The sequence below is a fragment of the Camelus dromedarius genome, chromosome 11 (assembly GCF_036321535.1).
Source record: "Camelus dromedarius isolate mCamDro1 chromosome 11, mCamDro1.pat, whole genome shotgun sequence".
Taxonomy (NCBI): Eukaryota; Metazoa; Chordata; class Mammalia; order Artiodactyla; family Camelidae; genus Camelus; species Camelus dromedarius.
Genome location: NC_087446.1, coordinates 7,797,143 through 7,813,393, shown reverse-complemented (window position 1 = coordinate 7,813,393; position 16,251 = coordinate 7,797,143). Strand labels below are relative to the sequence as shown.

General features: G+C 55.2%; 1 protein-coding gene across 2 annotated transcripts in view; it reads left to right on the top strand.

Annotated features, from left to right (window-relative positions):
* CACNA1I (calcium voltage-gated channel subunit alpha1 I) overlaps positions 1-16,251 on the top strand; it is a 107,124-nt gene that overhangs the window by 32,569 nt on the left and 58,304 nt on the right. For both annotated transcript variants that reach the window (XM_064491430.1, XM_064491429.1), the window contains exon 5: positions 12,779-12,876. In XM_064491430.1, the coding sequence (XP_064347500.1) occupies positions 12,779-12,876 (98 nt within the window). The remainder of the gene's footprint in view (positions 1-12,778; positions 12,877-16,251) is intronic.

The window sequence follows — 16,251 nt, the reverse complement described above, 5'->3', positions numbered from 1 at the left end:
CTTTGCCATATTTCCCAGTTTTAGGATGATTTTTCTTAACTCCCGTTTCAGAGAAGTCATTTGTTTTGCTGGCTCCCCATGAGTGCCCCTACTCCGCCCTTTTGACTTGAAGAGTCTCCTCTGTTGCTTAATGATTCCCCTCGTCTGCTCATATTTATAAATAAAGACAGTGAAGATCTAAGCTGAGCGGAGTGAGGAGCTGGCCTGGCTTCAGCACTGCCGCGGGGTCTCCGTTTGCTATCTTCTCTCAGTCCTTGGGGTGGGGTCCACAGGCCAGCATCCTCCTGGGGGTCAGGGAGGGCTGGGCGCATGTGCAGTCCCACAGGGCCCCATGCTTGGTTTAATGCTCTGCTCGCACCATTTTGAAATTCTCAAGAATTTTTGAACAAGGAGCCCTGCGTTTTCACTTAGCACTGGGCCCTGCAAATTATATAGCCAGTCCTGGCTGGGGGGCGGGTTCAACAAAGACATTTTTGGGAGAGGCATGAATAGCCTTAGGCAGGAGGCTAGGGACTCCAGTGACCTACCCCTGTCCTCAAGCTCCGCCCTGTGCTTTGTGCCTGGGGATGGTGAGCGCAGAGGGCAGGATGGGAAGCCACAACCCCCAGCATCAGAGCGCAGCCCCCCCAGCCCCACCCAGGCTCGCAGCTATAAATGTCCTGTTTCCCGAGTAACAGGCCTGCCATCCCGAGAATGTTTTCTTCCTTCCTGCTCCTCCTCTTCCCTGAATTACTGGCTCCCTCTTCAAGTGATGGAGGAGACAGAACCTCCACATTGGAAAGTTCCTCAGAGGTCAGAGCCTTTGTTTCAACATCCAGTCCACCACCTGGGCCAGCTCACAAGACAGCCTATCGCAAACTGGGACAACCTGCTGTGCTAGACAGTTCTTTCGCTGAGCCGAAATTTGTCTTCCTGTAGCTCCCACCTGATGGGACCATGCGGTCACTGATTTATTCACAAAATCAGCATTTACTGAGCACCTACTACATGCCAGGTACTGCGCAGTGGGGACTCGAGGTGAACAAGACAGATGCTCTCATGATTTCATGGAGCTCACGATTTAGAAAACAGATAATGAAATTCTAAACAAATTCTAAATTGGGATCAATGCTGTTGCAAAGAAGTATAAGGGGCCATGAGGGTGTGGAATGGGGACCTGGCTTAGATGGCGGGAGAGGTTAGTATGCGGCTTCCTGAGGAAGAGAGGCCCCGGGGTAAGAGCTGACCAGGCAGGGGGTGGGGAGGGTGTCTCAGGGGAGAGGGGACAGCATGCAGAGGGCCTGGGGATGCTGTTGGAGGAAGAGAAGGGAGAGCAGAGGGGCTGTGGGAGCCCAGGGACCCTGGGGGTGGGTGGGCGCTAAGGGGTAAAGCCAGGGAAGAGGGCAGGGGCCTGGTTGCACAGGGGGGCCTGCAGCCTGTGGACAGAGGTGTCCCCGACAGACTTGTGACAGTCCTTCTCAAATTGGAAAGCGGCTCCTCTACTTCCTGAGTCACCCTTTCTCCACATAAAATGTCCCCAGCATCTCTCACAGTTTGTCAAAGGACTGGTGAGGTGGCCTCACCTGCTGGACTGACTTGAGGCTGTCGTGGTCCCCAGCTGGGGAGCAGGACCCCAACCTCACGGTGATGACTTACAGGGGAGAGAAGGGGCAGCCCTCACCTCAGGGCAGCATGGGGTTGTAGTGACCTGCAGAGTGGCTGCTCTGCCTGCCATCCCTAGGTCTCGTTCACTCTCCAAGCCAGGCCTCTCCCACCCTGGAACTAAACACAGTTGATTTAAAAATACCCAAAACCTAAATATCTACCTTTAAATTTATTATTAATTTCATCTTATACTGATCTCTTGGAGCCTTGATTCGGTCATTCATTACATTTCTTCCTGTCCTCAATCAGCCAGGACAGCGAGCCCTGTGGCACCTCACTAGAGACTCTTCTTGTGTGAGACAAAGCCCCCGTAATCATTGGATAATTGTTGAATTTACCTCACTGTCTTATTTAAGTTACACTTCTCTGCCTTTGTCCACTAGGAGGTCATGAAATATTCAATGGCATTCTTGTTGAACTCGAGATTTTCTTTATCTATATCTTTCCCTTGGTGCATCACGCTGGTAATAACTACTTCCTCCTCTAACCAAAAACATGAAATGGCCACTGACAGCTGTGGGGAGGGGTCTGGGCACCTCTGCTAAAATCACCCCTAAGAATTCCTGATGACGGGTGTCTGGGGTGAACCAGGGCTCTAGGGATCTTTCCAGAATGAGGCTGAGCTAGAGCCCTTGCCAAGGGCATGGCCGGTGGGGGCCCCCACCTTGGATGAGTGCAGGGAACAGGAGTGGCCTTGAGTCTGAAAGCTGCTGAAAGCTTCCGACTGGGATGACATCCAGGAGGGGGCCTCGGTGTGGGAAGTGGAGCCGCCCAGGGACGCGTGTGAGCAGATGGGGAACGGGCAACCTCCCCCAGCCTCAAGCATATGTGCGACCTTATATCCCTTCTCAGTGCTCCTCCAGATTCAAGGAGCAACAAGATTGCTGGGGCCCATGTTAAAATATAGATTCCTGGGCCTCACCCAAGGGACCCAGATCCAGCAGGTATGGAGGGCCTGGGAACCTGCATTTTATAAAAAAGCTCCGGTGGTCCTGATGCAAGGGGATCTAGTTCATCTGACCCTCCCAGAGCCCCTGGTCAAGAACGCTTCAAGTGTGGATCACGATTCCCAATCTGGAAACCGCAGGTCGCGGAAGAGGCATGGGGAGGACTCCATCTCTGATCTGTGTCCAGAATCTGAATTAATTCTCATGACAAGAAGATGTACTATGTCACCAGAACAGTGGGGATTCCTTGTAAGCATTTCTGTCATCATTAATAATATTAACACAAATAGCAGTAGCGTCGGTAACTCCGCACCTTGACCTCGGAGTGGGAGGGAGAGGCTGGGCCGGGATCTATTACACCCTGGAAACAGCTTCTCCCAAGTGTGCCTGGGGAACAGCTTCTCCAACTTGACTCTTACAGGCTCTTGGGAGACAGAACATCAATAAGAATTGTTCGTCATCCCTGGACTAGAGCTTTCTAAAAAGATTAGGCAGGCCTGTCCCCTCTGTGGTTGCTTGCTGAGAGTTCCTATTGTCCAAAGTGCCCCATCAGTGGGACTTTAAAAAGCAAAGGGGATTGAATCCTCTTAGGCATTATCCAGGTGATAAAAATAAGAGCATCTACTGTTTGCTGAGTACTCCGTGTGGGCCCGATCCTGGGCATTATCTGGCTTAATCTTCAGACTAGCTCTGTGAGGGAGGAACTGCAGTCAGTTCCGTTTCACAGATGAGGCACAGGGACAGGGAGTCACCTGCCTGAGGTCACAGACTGGTAAGGGGCAGAGCCAGGAGCTGAACCCAAGGAGCTGGGCTCCATGGGCTGGGGTTGAATCCTGGTTCTGTGTAACTTGCTGGGTGTATTTGTCAGGGATGTGTTTGGCTGCAAGTAACAGAACATGTGACCAACAGTGGCTGAAGCAAATCCTGGGGTGTTTTTCCTGACATAACACGAAGTTCTGAGATTGGTGGTTACCAGTGATGGCTCTGTGATGTGGGGGCTGACGTGCTTGTGATTTTCCAGGTCTTTCTTTCATGGTCACAAGGTGGTGTTGAAGTTGTGGGCGTTTTTTCTGCACTGAAGGCAGGAAGGGTGGAGGGAGACAGGGCTATGCCAGCTGCGCTTCTACTTGGGTCTGGGAAGCGACATTTTTCTCTTCTAGATCCTTCCCGTGTCCCAGCACACTTGGCCAGAACTGGGTCTCATGGCCATGCTTAGCTGTAAGGGAAGCTAGGGAAATAGAAAACATCATTGAATTTGGATAAATCAACCAAGAATTGTTCTCTGGGGCCAGGCAAAACTGGAAGAAGAGAGAATGCATATTAAATGGGCAACTCAGAGTCTGCCCTTTCCTGAGTTTCTTTGTCTCTTGGCCAAAGCTGTGACTCTGCCATGTCTCCAAGTCCCAGTTGGAGCCTTCTGTCTGGGCTGACTGGGGGTGTGCATGATCTGCTGAAAAATCTAAAGTCAGTTACCAACTGGTGCAAGCTCTGCAGAGGCCCGCACCCACCAGCAGACCCGCTGTGGTTACGGGTGTCAGAGGGTCACCACTGGCTTGTTTCCAGAAGCCTCTTCTTCAGTTGGCCCCCCTCCTGCATGGCTCTGTATGCGTGACCTCTGGGTCAGGGAAGCACTCTGCGTGTCAGCAGGCCCAGGGCACCCTCCTGGCTCTGTCACTGACTTTCCACCGATTTATCCTGGGGTCTACAGGTCTGTTTGCTCCAAGGCCTGGATGCTCTGAGGGCAGGGCTGAGGCTGAGCCATCGTCCTGGAGTCCTTGGAGCCTGGCCCTGGGCCAGCATGGAGGGGAGGCCCCATGACATTTTTTTTAATGGGGGGACTAATTAGGTTTATTTATTTATTTATATATAGGGGCACTGGGAATTGAACCCAGGACCTCATGCATGCTAGGCATGCACTCTGCCACTGAGCTATACCTTCCCCTTTCCATGACATGTTTTGTATCTTTGTGCACAGTCACCACAGAGCTGGGGGAATCTGGGGCCATTTTCTTTAAGCTGAACTGGCCCTTGGGTGAGTGTGGACCTGGGAAGTTTCCAGGGGGAATCCTGGTGTGGATGATTTTTGATTTACATATGGAGTACAGTGGGAGAGAGAGAGAGATGATCATGAGCTCCAGTCCGTTTCCATGGAAACAGGATGCTAGATGCCATGGTGGGCGGGGTAGGGATAAGTCACCAGAGATTCTCAGGCTACAGGTTGATAAGCCAGACACCAGTCAATCATAAGTCAGTCAGGATTTTCTCAGTTATACAGACAGGAACCTGCCGAACCTGGTTTAAGGAAATTTTTCATCTCTTTTACTGAAAGCTGAGGCGTCTCTGGCTTTAGGATCCATTCAGTCCAGATTCCTGAAAAATGTCACCAGGCATTGTGTCCTCCTGTTCCACAGCTCTTCTCATTCCTCTGTGCTACCTCCATCCCTGGCAGCTCTCCTCTTGGTTGGAGGGTAGCTGCTGGCAGCCCCTAATGCGCAGCCTACTCCCTGGGGTTCAACAGAAAGACCTTTACTTTCTCAGCCACTCCAGTGAGTGCATAATGGAACCTCCTTGGCTTGGATTGGCTGGCGTGGGTCATGTGCTCATCCATGAACCAATCACTGTCACCGGCATGAGGCAGTGCTCTGATTGGCTAGACCTAGGTCAAGGTGTTGGCACCTCTCATACCACAGGGCCTGAGGGAGAGGAGGATGCACTTGGAAAATCCCAGGACTGTTACTGTGCAAGCAGAGAAGGGAGCTCCAGGTGGGCACAAACCACTCTGCTTAGGTGGGTTACCAGAACTAAAGTTTCCTTACTGGGCTGGACTGTCACAGTCGTGAGAACTTGGGGTTGTTACCCCCACTTTGCTGATGAGGAAGTGGAGGCTCAGAGAGATTAGTGGCGTGCTTCAGGTCACACAGCCTGCATGGGCCAGATCTGGGATGTGCTCAAGTACGACGGTGCCGAGAACGCATGCCGACTCACAGCATGAGGGGTTGTACCTTTTCAGAGGCCAAAATATTCCAGTTGATCTGCCCTGGAGGACTTGGGCAGCCTCATCAACTCTTAGAAGGATGTACGGTGAGTCCTGGAAGAGGGACTTTCCCCTCAAGCTGTGGTAGAGCCAAAAGAATCTCAGTCCGGTTTCCATCAGCTGTGCCCACCTGCCGTGGGCAGGACTACTCTGGAGTAAGGGAGCCGAATGTCATGGGAGGCCTATCATGAGGCACATTTGGGGTATATACTAAAAAGTTGTATATTGTTGTTTGCCTGACGTTCAGACTTAACTGGGCATCCTGTTTATCTGGCAACTCTTCCCAGAGATAAAGTCACTGGAGTATTGTCACCTGAGTGGAGCCTTGTCAAGAGAAGGTCCAGGGTCTTCTGCTGCTGAGGTCCCCAGATTTCCCCTTTACTCTGAATTTGGCCTGAGTTGGGTTCAGAGCATCAGTTTCTTTGTCATGTGGGTTTAAGAACTCCTGTTCTTCTGGTCTCAGTGGATTTGCATGAGGATGTGTGGGTAAAAATGACCCGTAAATCATAAAACACTGGCCAGAGTCAAGGGCTAATGTTATTACTCCCTAATTCTCTCTTGCTGTTAGTTCCTTCCGCCCTCCCTCCACTGAACACCTACTGTGTGCTGCGTGCTGGGATAGTATCCTCAGCTGGTGTCTGGTTATGAACCAACACAAGCCTGAGTCATCGCAGAGCTGCCTCCTGACAGATGAGCTGCCATTTCCAGCATCTCAGCTTCCTTTCCATTAGCTACATCTTAAATTACATTTTAAGAAAGCCCCCGTGGGTCCCTTGTAAAGATTGAGGAAACACCCTATTTTTATCAGCAACACAGAAATCGTCTCCTGGGAGGGGTGTTTCCTGGAAAGATGTTAAATCTCAGTCATTTTATGTTGCTTCTGTCAGCTCCAAGCTTTTTTTTTTCCTGATCTTGTCCCCTCAAGTTATTTGTTTGACAGGCTGGCAGGGAGCCGCCTCCAAGCCAGGCCCTGGGTTGGGTGCTGGGGACCCGGCTAAGACTCTGAGCTAGCCCCCGTGGAACAGGGGCGGGGCAGCACCCCTCAGAGCCAGAGGTGCTGTACTAGAGGCCCAGTGGGACACAAGGCAGGAGAGCTCAATTCTGCCTGAGGGTGGGCTCCGGAAAGCCAGGAAGGGCAGTCCAGGTAGAGGGGCTGGCAGACGCAAAGACAGGTAGGCTGGACATAGCGGTGCACTCTGGGAAGTGGAGATGTTCGGTGTCCCTGGACTGCAGGGCAAATGGTGGTCAGAGAGCTTCCAGAGGCCCTTCCTGCTTGATCTTTCCCCATCAGGAGATGGGTCCAAAGAGGGGTTTAAGCAGGCATCATGTGATTCGTGGGCCAGTGTGAACTGAGGCAGCGAATGAGGCTGTGATGTAATAGTAACTGACACCTATTTGGCTCTTACTTGTGCCAGGCCCAGCTCTAAGCACTGAATCCATATGTGAACACATTTCATTCTTTCCATACCCCTGTGAGGTCGATTCAGTGACACACGCAAGGTCACACGGTGCACTAGCAGCAGAGCTGGGATTGGAACCCAGGCTCCATGCTCTAACCATTGGGCAACACTGCTGCCACGGATGCTGGCCCTACTCCACGTGCTGCCAAGTGTGTGGTGCCTCCCGGGCACCGGGCCAGCTGAGGGGGTGCTCCTGAGCCAGAAGGTGGCCTGGCCTGATGAGATGAGGTGGGGGGTGGGTAGGCCATGCAGGGCGCCGGGATCCCCTTGCTACGCGGCCCGCTGCCCTGCGACCTGGGCTCTTTCTGGCTCCAGCTTCCTCATCTGCAGTGGGCGCCCTTATCCCACCATGGTAAGCTGTGTAAAGTGCGTGGCATGTGGCAAGTGCTCCAAAACCCTTCTGAGTCAGCAGGACTCTGAGTTGCCAGTGATAGAAACCCAATGCGAATGACACCCAAGCCCCAAAGGGACTGCACCAGCTCACGGGACTGGGAAGAATGGAGGGCAGATCTGCAGTTCGGGTGCAGCTGGAGGGAGTGCTCGAACCATATGGTCAGGATCCTGCCTCTCCCCGGTTCTGGCCTCAGCCTTCCTTTGTGTTGGCAAAATTCTCAGGCCACCATGGAGGCAAGATGGCCATTAGCGCCTTCGGGTTTCCTGGTGGTGGCTTAGCCAGGGAGAGCCTCTCCCCTGCAGTCCCAGCTCAAGAGCTGGCTGCCCCTTATGGCCCACCTGGGGTCACGTGTGCCCGTCCTGAACCAGTCATGGTGGCCGGGGGTGGTGCTCCCTGGGTGGCCAGGCCTGGGTCTCTGGGCCTCTCCAGGAAGCTGGGGAACTGGGAGTAGGGGAGGGAAGCTCAGGAATCCGTGGGACGTGCCCTGAAGAGCAGATGTCCACCCTGCTGACCCACCCCTGCCACGGCCCCCACCTCCGCACTCCACGCCTAAGCCCCTCTCCCCAGACAGACACCTGACACGCACCCGGGAGCTAGGTGCAGCCACTCTTCTCCTGGGGTGATGTCAGGACGAAAGTGCTTGCTTTAAAGCAAAATTACTTACCTAATTAGGCGCTTGGGAGCTGGCAGGATGTAGTGGGGGGTTTTGTTGATTTTTTTTTTTAGACTTTTAGCACTGAAGCTGCGCGATAAAGTAACTGTGTAATTAGGGATTAATTTCTCACTCCCGCAAGTGATGTCTTACTTGGGGCCTGAGGGAAGTCAGCCGGGTGGTTATTCACCTACAGAGCCGCCCTCTTCACCTTCCTTTTTTGGGGGGGTGCTCCCTCAGCTCTCATCCAGGGGTGGGGTGGGGGAAGGGGTTAGTAGGCGGCTTCTTCCATCACAGGTGTTATTCATGCTCCACAGGTTCCCCGATGCCTGCCGACTGTGCGGCGGGGCTGGAGCGGGGCTGTGCTGAGGAGGAGAGAGGTGCTCAGCCGCAGCCCCCCGCCCCCCTCACTGGTCGAGTTCTGAGCCACACAGTCTGTCAGGATCCCTGCTGGGATGGCGCCCCGTGGCCCACAGTGGTAACCTGCTCATGAGCAGCCCCCCTCATTGGCCTTTCTTTGCCCTTCCGTCTCTGTGCCTCCTGGGATCACCTCCCAAATAAACTGCTGCTCCCAAGGCCTTGGCTCAGTCTGCTTTGGGGGAACCCAAACTAGACTAGTGGTGTGAGCAGAGTGTGGAAGGAGCCAGAGCAGAGAGCAGTGAATTCAGCTTGCGGTGCAGGGACGGGGTGAGCAGGGCTTCATGGAGGAGGGGATCTTGAAGGATGAGAGCGAGGAGACGGCACGGGACAGAGGAAAGGGGCAGAGAATCACATGTTTGGTGAGCTTGGTGGGCCTAGCCCGGCGCCTGAGCTGCAGGGAGTGAGAGCAGGGGGTGGGGGAGGGGGCCGCGGCCAGACTGGAGGGCCTGAAGGGCTGTGGTCACGGGTGTGGACTTTGTTCTGAGGGCAATGGGGAGCCACTGAGGGCTTAAGTCCAGGAGTGGCACAGCTAGATTAGAGTTTTAGGAGGTTTTGACTAACTGAGGATGGGCTGGGTGGGGAGGAAGCAGGTACTGCCGCTGTCAGGAGAGGGACAGAGACTAGACTAGGGCAGGGTGGTGGAGCTGTCGGCCGACTGTCCCACGTTGGGCTTGCAGATGCAGAGTCACCGTCAGACAGCACGTTTTCCAGGGCAGAGACAGCCCCACAGTTCCCACCTCCTGCTGCTTCTCTGACCATCTCTCTCCATCCTTGTCCAGTGTTCACCTTTCTATCCTCTTCCCATCAGGGAAGAATGAGCACTACTGGGTTCTTCACTGGGCACCTACTAGTTGCTCTTTATCACTGAAAGCATTTATACCTGGTCTTGCTTCCCTCGACAGGTGATGCAGGTGCAGCAGAACATAGGTGCATGGGACCTGGGAGAAATGTTCTGGCAAATGAATTCCCTGGGAGAATCCACAAGGCCAAGTTCTTTCATGCTGCTTCGAACTCAGTGACTCATCACGTTTCCCCTTTTGACTTGACTGCCAGGAAGCTCAGAGCTAAACTCTTGACGCTAATTCTCCAAGAAATTTCTCTTGGAAGATTTTCAGCAGGGACCCTGAGGGCTGCAACTGATGGATTCTCAGGGGAATTTTTTCAGTGAAGGGTCAGGTCAGAGGTGAAGGGAGGGAACTGGGCCACTGCAGCAGACCCAGAGTTCTGCCAGGTTGTGACTGCTTAGTCTCCCTCATGAGATGGGGTCTGATAAGTGTTCAGACCCTAAAGCTTGCTCACTCTAGGTAATCGTGGGCCTCGGTGACTTTCAGGCATAACTCATGTCTCACTCAGGGGCCAGCCCTGCTATTATTTTAGAGAAAAACATAAGGAAAGTGAACCCGATTTCTCACCAAGCAGCCTGAATATGCAGCGCATCTGTAGGCATTTTCCGTTCTTGCCCCACAGCCTATCCTGGATCAGGGGCCCTGGTGGGTACCCTTCCCTTAATTAAGAACCAGTAGTCCCAGACTGTGGACTGTGGGTTCCTTGAAGAGGGCATATGGGGATGGAGCCCATGTGACTGTGGGGCAGGGGAGTCAGGGACCAGGCGGGATTGTCCCAAGGGCTCCCAGAGAGGCAAGCGCTGGTGTGGTTTGTGGCCGTGGGTCTGCTCTGGTCCAGGAGAGCATGGAGAGGGGGGAGGTGGGACCTAAGTAATGTAGGTGGGGCTCAAACAGGTTAACTTGAGTAAATAATGAGAACTCACACAAGAGGCCCTCAAAAACCATTTCTTTCCTCTGTCTCCACATCCGTCTGTGAAAGAGCTATTTATTTCTATTGTGAGACTTCATGGGGATGGAACAAATCCTGGGCTGGCACCTGCTGGAGCTCAGCAGATGTGCCCAGGGCTCCTGGAATATAGTACCTGGGTGGGTTCAGTCTGGCGTGAGCTAGGAGCCCTCACCTCCAGCACATTCAGCAAAGCACAAACCGAGCCCGTCGGCAGGATGGAGAGAACCAGGCAGAAGGAAGAGGGTCTGTGTTTCGGGGTGCGGGGTGGTGCGGGGCACAGGCGGAAGGGGCTGGCTGGAGCTGGGCCTGCCGTGGGGTGGCTCTCCTAGGCCTGGTGTGTGCGTGTGTGCGCGTGCGCCAGTGTGAGAGCCTGTTTGTGTGCCCGTGTGTGCCGCCCCCGCAGCGCCTCCATCACACTCATCTCCCTGGCTGCCTGGAGAGCTCTTTCTACCAAATATGAAAACGACAGTGTGGCTCACCCACGCACGGAATCCTCATACAGCTCCACTCCCTCGGCACCCCTTCTCAGATCACCCTCTGCCTGCAGCCACTGCCCCTGGGCGCGCCTCAGCCCTCACCCTCTGCCTGGCTGCTGCCCCTGGCACCGCCACTCCTTCCCTCCCCCTCCTCTGGTCCCCCTGGTCTCTGTCTCTGGTTCTAAGGTCTCTGCCACTTTTTTGGTCACACCCCTTCATCTGAATTAGGAGTGAGTGTGGATGAGAGTGTCCAAGGAGTGTGTATGTGTGTGTGCACCGATGGCGGCGTGCAGGCGTTCGTGTTGCGTGTGAGCGCGCATCTGCATGTGTGTATGAGAGAGAGAGTGAGCGAGCACGAGAGCCGGAGCCTGTGCCCCAGAAAGCTGGGGGATGGATGGAGGCATTTCAGGCAAACGGAACTTTCACTCAATTACTCTTCAAGCAGCGGGAGGGGGTAGCGGCTTCACAACAATTGGACAGGTTTCCATGGTGTGTAGGAAAAGCCTTCATTTCCTGCTGATGATGGTGACAGGTGGAGCTGGCAGCAGTGCCGGAGTGCCAGGGTAGGGGGCCCAGGTCTGGTGATTGGGGCACCCGGGGTCAGGCTGGGGCTGCAGGCCTCTGGGACCTCTTTCAGTGGGGGATGGGGGGGCAGGTAGCAACTGAGCAGGAGGGATCTGGTGGACATGCGGGGAGCTGAGGGGACCCTGGAGACTACCCCATAGATCTGCATTCTGTGGAGATCTGAGAAGGCTTCCTGGAGGAGGCAAACTGTCTCCTAGGAATTGTAGGGCTGTTGACTGTGGAATGGGGTAGACCTATTTGGTGAGGTCCTGAGGATGAGAACTGGGGCAGCGATGAGGGCTCCAGTGTTGTCTTTGCTTTGAGTCTATCCGCTGCCTGGGTGCGTACTCCTGAGAGTAGGGGGCCGGGTCTGAGTCATTCTTGGACCCATAGCACCTAGACTAGCCTGGTTCATCGTAGACTCAGGGATGGAGAAACTTCCAGGACTCCAAGGGCATCTGCACAGAATCTGATCAAGGTTTCAGTGGACAGAAATGAAGGGAGGGGCGTCCCCGGCCGGAGGGACAGTGGGAGAATGTCCTGCAAGGGGGAAGTTCGGTGAGCCCACGAGGTTGGAGGGGGGAGCCTGGGCACCCTGCAGGGGGCTGGCTGGACTGGGTTTGTCCAGGAAAGAGTGGATTATTCCTGCAGGCAAAACACAGCATTCTTGCCACATCCCAGAGACGTGGCCTGTGATGCCTGGCCTCGCATGGGCCCACGGTGGAGCTCAGAGACAAAGAGACAGGGATAGACCTGGGCTGTCTCCTGGCTTGAGCCTCTACCCATTTGCTGGGTGACCTGGGACACGTGACATCACCTCTCTTACAGCCTCATCTCATCATAAATCCAGGCATCTAGCCCTGGCCTGGGGGGCCCCTGCAGACTTGGGGACATGAAGGGACTGGGAGTTCCACTCAGGCCTCTGCCCTCAGCGAGGGCCCCACAGACGCTGCTGCTGCTGTGACTGTGATGGCCAGTTGCCATCTGGGGTTAGCCTGGGGCCTCTTGGCCCCTCAGTTCTCCCGTCTGAGGAATGGGGCGAATCCTTCCTGCTTCAGAGGCTGCCCTGGAAGCTGGGGCAGGAGCCGCCTGGCACAGTGCTGGGTGTGCAGTGGGGACCCAGCGTCTCTGCTTGTCCTTTCCTTTGCTCCCTGGCTGCATCTGCTGGGATCCTCGGGGCAGTCTGGGAGGTAGATGTCACCCGCCCAGCTTACAGAGGGGGAGACAGGCCCAAGGAGACAGCCCCGAGCCACAGGGCTGACGGGGCTTAACTGGGATTCTGACTACTTTTCTCACTCACTCCTTCCAGGCCGGTGTGGACGTGGGTGGCCTGGCCCATGGCTCCGGCTGACCCTCCCGCTCCCCACCTCATTCTCCTCCGCTCTCTTTGCAGGATGGTCGAGTACTCCCTGGACCTTCAGAACATCAACCTGTCAGCCATCCGTACTGTGCGTGTCCTGAGGCCCCTCAAAGCCATCAACCGTGTGCCCAGTGAGTTGGTGCCCCCTGCCCTGACCCAGCCCGCCCAGTGCCCAGTGCTGGGCACAAGATCCTTCAGTGACTGGACAGATGTAGGTCCTGCTCCCAGAGGCTCATGGGCCAGTATCTGAAGGTGCTGGGAGGTGGCCCTGATGCCTCTGGGTCCCCAGAGGACTCAGATTGCAGCAAGTTCTGGCTTTTCGGGGACAAGGTTCCTTGGCGGGGGGCGGGGGGAAGTGGGGTGCTGTCAAGGTGGCCTGTGTGTGAAAATAAGCTGCTTGGTTTGAGGGAGTACATTGTGCAGAATTTCACTGGGGGGGGGGGGGCTCCCGGACTCCTCCACTTGTGCTGACTGACTTAGAACTCAAGCTCCCAAACCCCTCATCACCCCCACCATAGGGCCACCCCCATAGGTCCATTCACCCTCCCCCACCCCGACCATCTGCCTGTCCATCCGTCCATCCACCCACCCATCCGCCTGTCTACCCACCTCGTGTTGAGAGAGGTTATTGGATAACAAACCCTGACATCTGCCCAGACTCACACAGCTTTCAAAGCTTTTCCTCCCTGTGATTGTTTTTGAGCCTTACAGTCCCCCTGGGAGGGAGGTGGGCTATTCTCCTGAAAAACTGAGATGAAAAAACCGAGACTTGGAGACACAAGGTTACTTGCCCAAGAGGTCTCCTGACTCTTTCCACTGCCCTGGGTCAGGAATGGGATGGGATCCAGGGAAGGAGATGGGGGGCCCTGCTTGCATGGGCTTCAGCCCTGATGGGGAAGGACAGGAACTTTATGAGCATCTGCTCACCTCCTGTGTGCCAGGCACTTGACTTAATCCTCTCAACAATGCACTTGAGGCTCAGAGAGGTTAAGTGGCTTGCAGAAAGTCACACAGCAGTTCTGGGGCAAGGCAGAGGGATCTGAGCAGAGCTATGTCCGTTCTAAGCCCAGCTCTTTCCCTGGCTCCATCTGAACTCTTGCTTCTCCTCCCCGCCTGAGCCTGTTTCCCCATCTTTAGATGGGAGGGCTCCTTGCCCCTCTTCCTCCTCCACAGTCAGCACTGACTCCACTCCCCCCATACCCAGCTGTGGGGCCCTTGGGGGTGCCCTGCCACTCGTCCCACCCAGTCTACCTCTCTGCAGCCGTCTGCTGTGAGTACCCTGAAGGCTGGCCTGACTCTGGGTTCACGGAGCCTGTCGGTCAGCCCAGGCAGGCCTGGTGGGGCAGTGGACGCCATGCTCTGGGACATTTGTGGAGCAAGGTGACCTGGAGGGGCTGGCTGGCTTGCATTGGGCAAGGTACAGAGAGGCTCCTGGGGGGCTGGAGTCTCAAGGTCGCATGTACAAGGTCAGCTCCCCACTGGTGAACCTTGACTGATGGGAAACTCCAGGGGTCCCTGAGAGCTGCTGTGAGGGTCCTGAGGGACAGGTTGAGAGGTGGGGGTAGGGGGTGAGCAGTGAGAACCAAAGCTGTGGGGGTGGGGAGAGGAGCAGTCCAGCTGTAGCACCTTTGCCCCTCCCACTGTCCTGGGAGACTCGCTCGGGGGCAGGGAAAGGACATCCAGAGAGGCCGTCCTAGGTGACAGCTTCTCTCTATCCTTCCCTTATTCTAGAAGACACCTTAGAGATCACCTAGTTCAAAATCATCTTTACCTCATTTAACAAATGAGAGTGAGGCCCAGAGAGGGCAATGACCAGTCCAAGGTCACACAGCAGGGACTAAACTGGAGCCCGTTCTAACCAGGACACCTTCCCCAGTGGCATGTGTTCCTCTCCCTCAGGCTCCACCTCCCTCTGCTGGGAAACTGGCCACAGTGGGCTTCGTTCCCTCAGCGCCCAGAACGATGCCAGGTGCATAGAAGGCATTCAATAAATAGGTGTGAAGTGGACCCACAGGGCTGGTGTTATGGAGCATCCGTCCTGTGCCAGGGCCACAGTGCCGTCAGCGCTCAGACAGACAGGCACTGGCATGTGGAGCACCCGGGGTGCAGGGCGGGGCAGAGTGGGGGACGCTGGGGGTCTGAGGTGATATCTGTGCAGAGACTCAGCAGGATTTGGGGATTAACCAGGCAAGGGAGTGTTTTAGACGTGCCAGGCAGTGGGGAGGAGAATGAGGGGGTGAGCTGGACACAGGACTGCTCTGGTAATGTGGATGAGTGATGGCCAGGCTGGGCAGGATGGAGAGGAACAGGTGATCAGAGGCTCTGCTTTGGTCTTGGAGAGTCATGGAGGAAGCCCGCATCTGGCTCGGGCAACCTCAGCAGGGAGGGCACAGGGCAGGGCCACATCTCTCTGGTTGCCCCACTCAACTGTTCCCATTTCTGTCCTGCAGGAAGCAGCCACCATATGGCCATTATCACTCTCCTGGCCATGCAGCCCACAGGCCCGGCCCCCTTTCTAGAGATGTGTGTGTATGTGCTGGGGTCACACATGGTGTTTGTACATGATCCTGTGGTCTACACCTCCCTTCAGGTCTCTGGATCTGACAGGCATGAGAGTAGCCATGTGACAGGACATTTGAGAAGAGATGGTTTAGAAGAGGGGTGGACAGGGTAGACACACAGGGTCTCTGTGGGTAGGTTTCCATACATCTGTGTGTGTGTGTGTGAGTGTGCAGGTCTCTGTATCCATGAGAGACCATGTATTGTATGTATATGTGTGTGCACACGTGGGGTTGTGTGCATGTGGGGTGTGTATACGTGGGGGTGTGTGCACATGTGGGGGGAGGTGGGCACCTGTGTCTCCTTCCCGGCCCCCCACCTCCCTCTCTTGCTGGCTGTGTAAGGAGCTCATTAGGTGGCTCCTGGCTGTGGGGGTCACTCCAGGCCCCCAGTGCCAGTCTGTCCGGTTCTCTGGAGAAGACCCCAGGTTGGGCCCTGCACTTCTGGAGGCTACAATTTTGGAGGCTGGGTGGCCTGGAGAGCCCAGAGAGGAGTTCAGATCTTTCTTCAGGGGCCTCTTTCCTGCTAATAGGCTTCGCTGGGTGGCCCAGGGTGGCCCGAGGTGGGGAGTTCTGTTCCCGCTCTGAGATGATTCCACCTCTCAGCGAACAAACGAGTCTCTCCAATTTTGCTTTCTCAGAATCTGGCATGGGGAGTTGTTGGCGGCATGAACCCTCCAGGATCCCAAATATTACCAATGTGCCCCCCCTGGAAAGGGACCTTAAGATAAATTCATATTCATGAGAAACTTAATTAACAGGAGCCTCAGGTCGTTGGAGCAGGTCCGCTGGTCCAGACCCTCATTTACAGAAGGGGACGCTTCTTTCCCGGGTGCTGCGTGTTCTGCCCAGAGTCACCGGGGACTGAGCGGCATTGGGAGCTGGGAGGGCAGGCACAGGCTTATAGAAGTGTCTCTTTGAGAGGTCTGCTTGGTTGCCTCCTTTTTT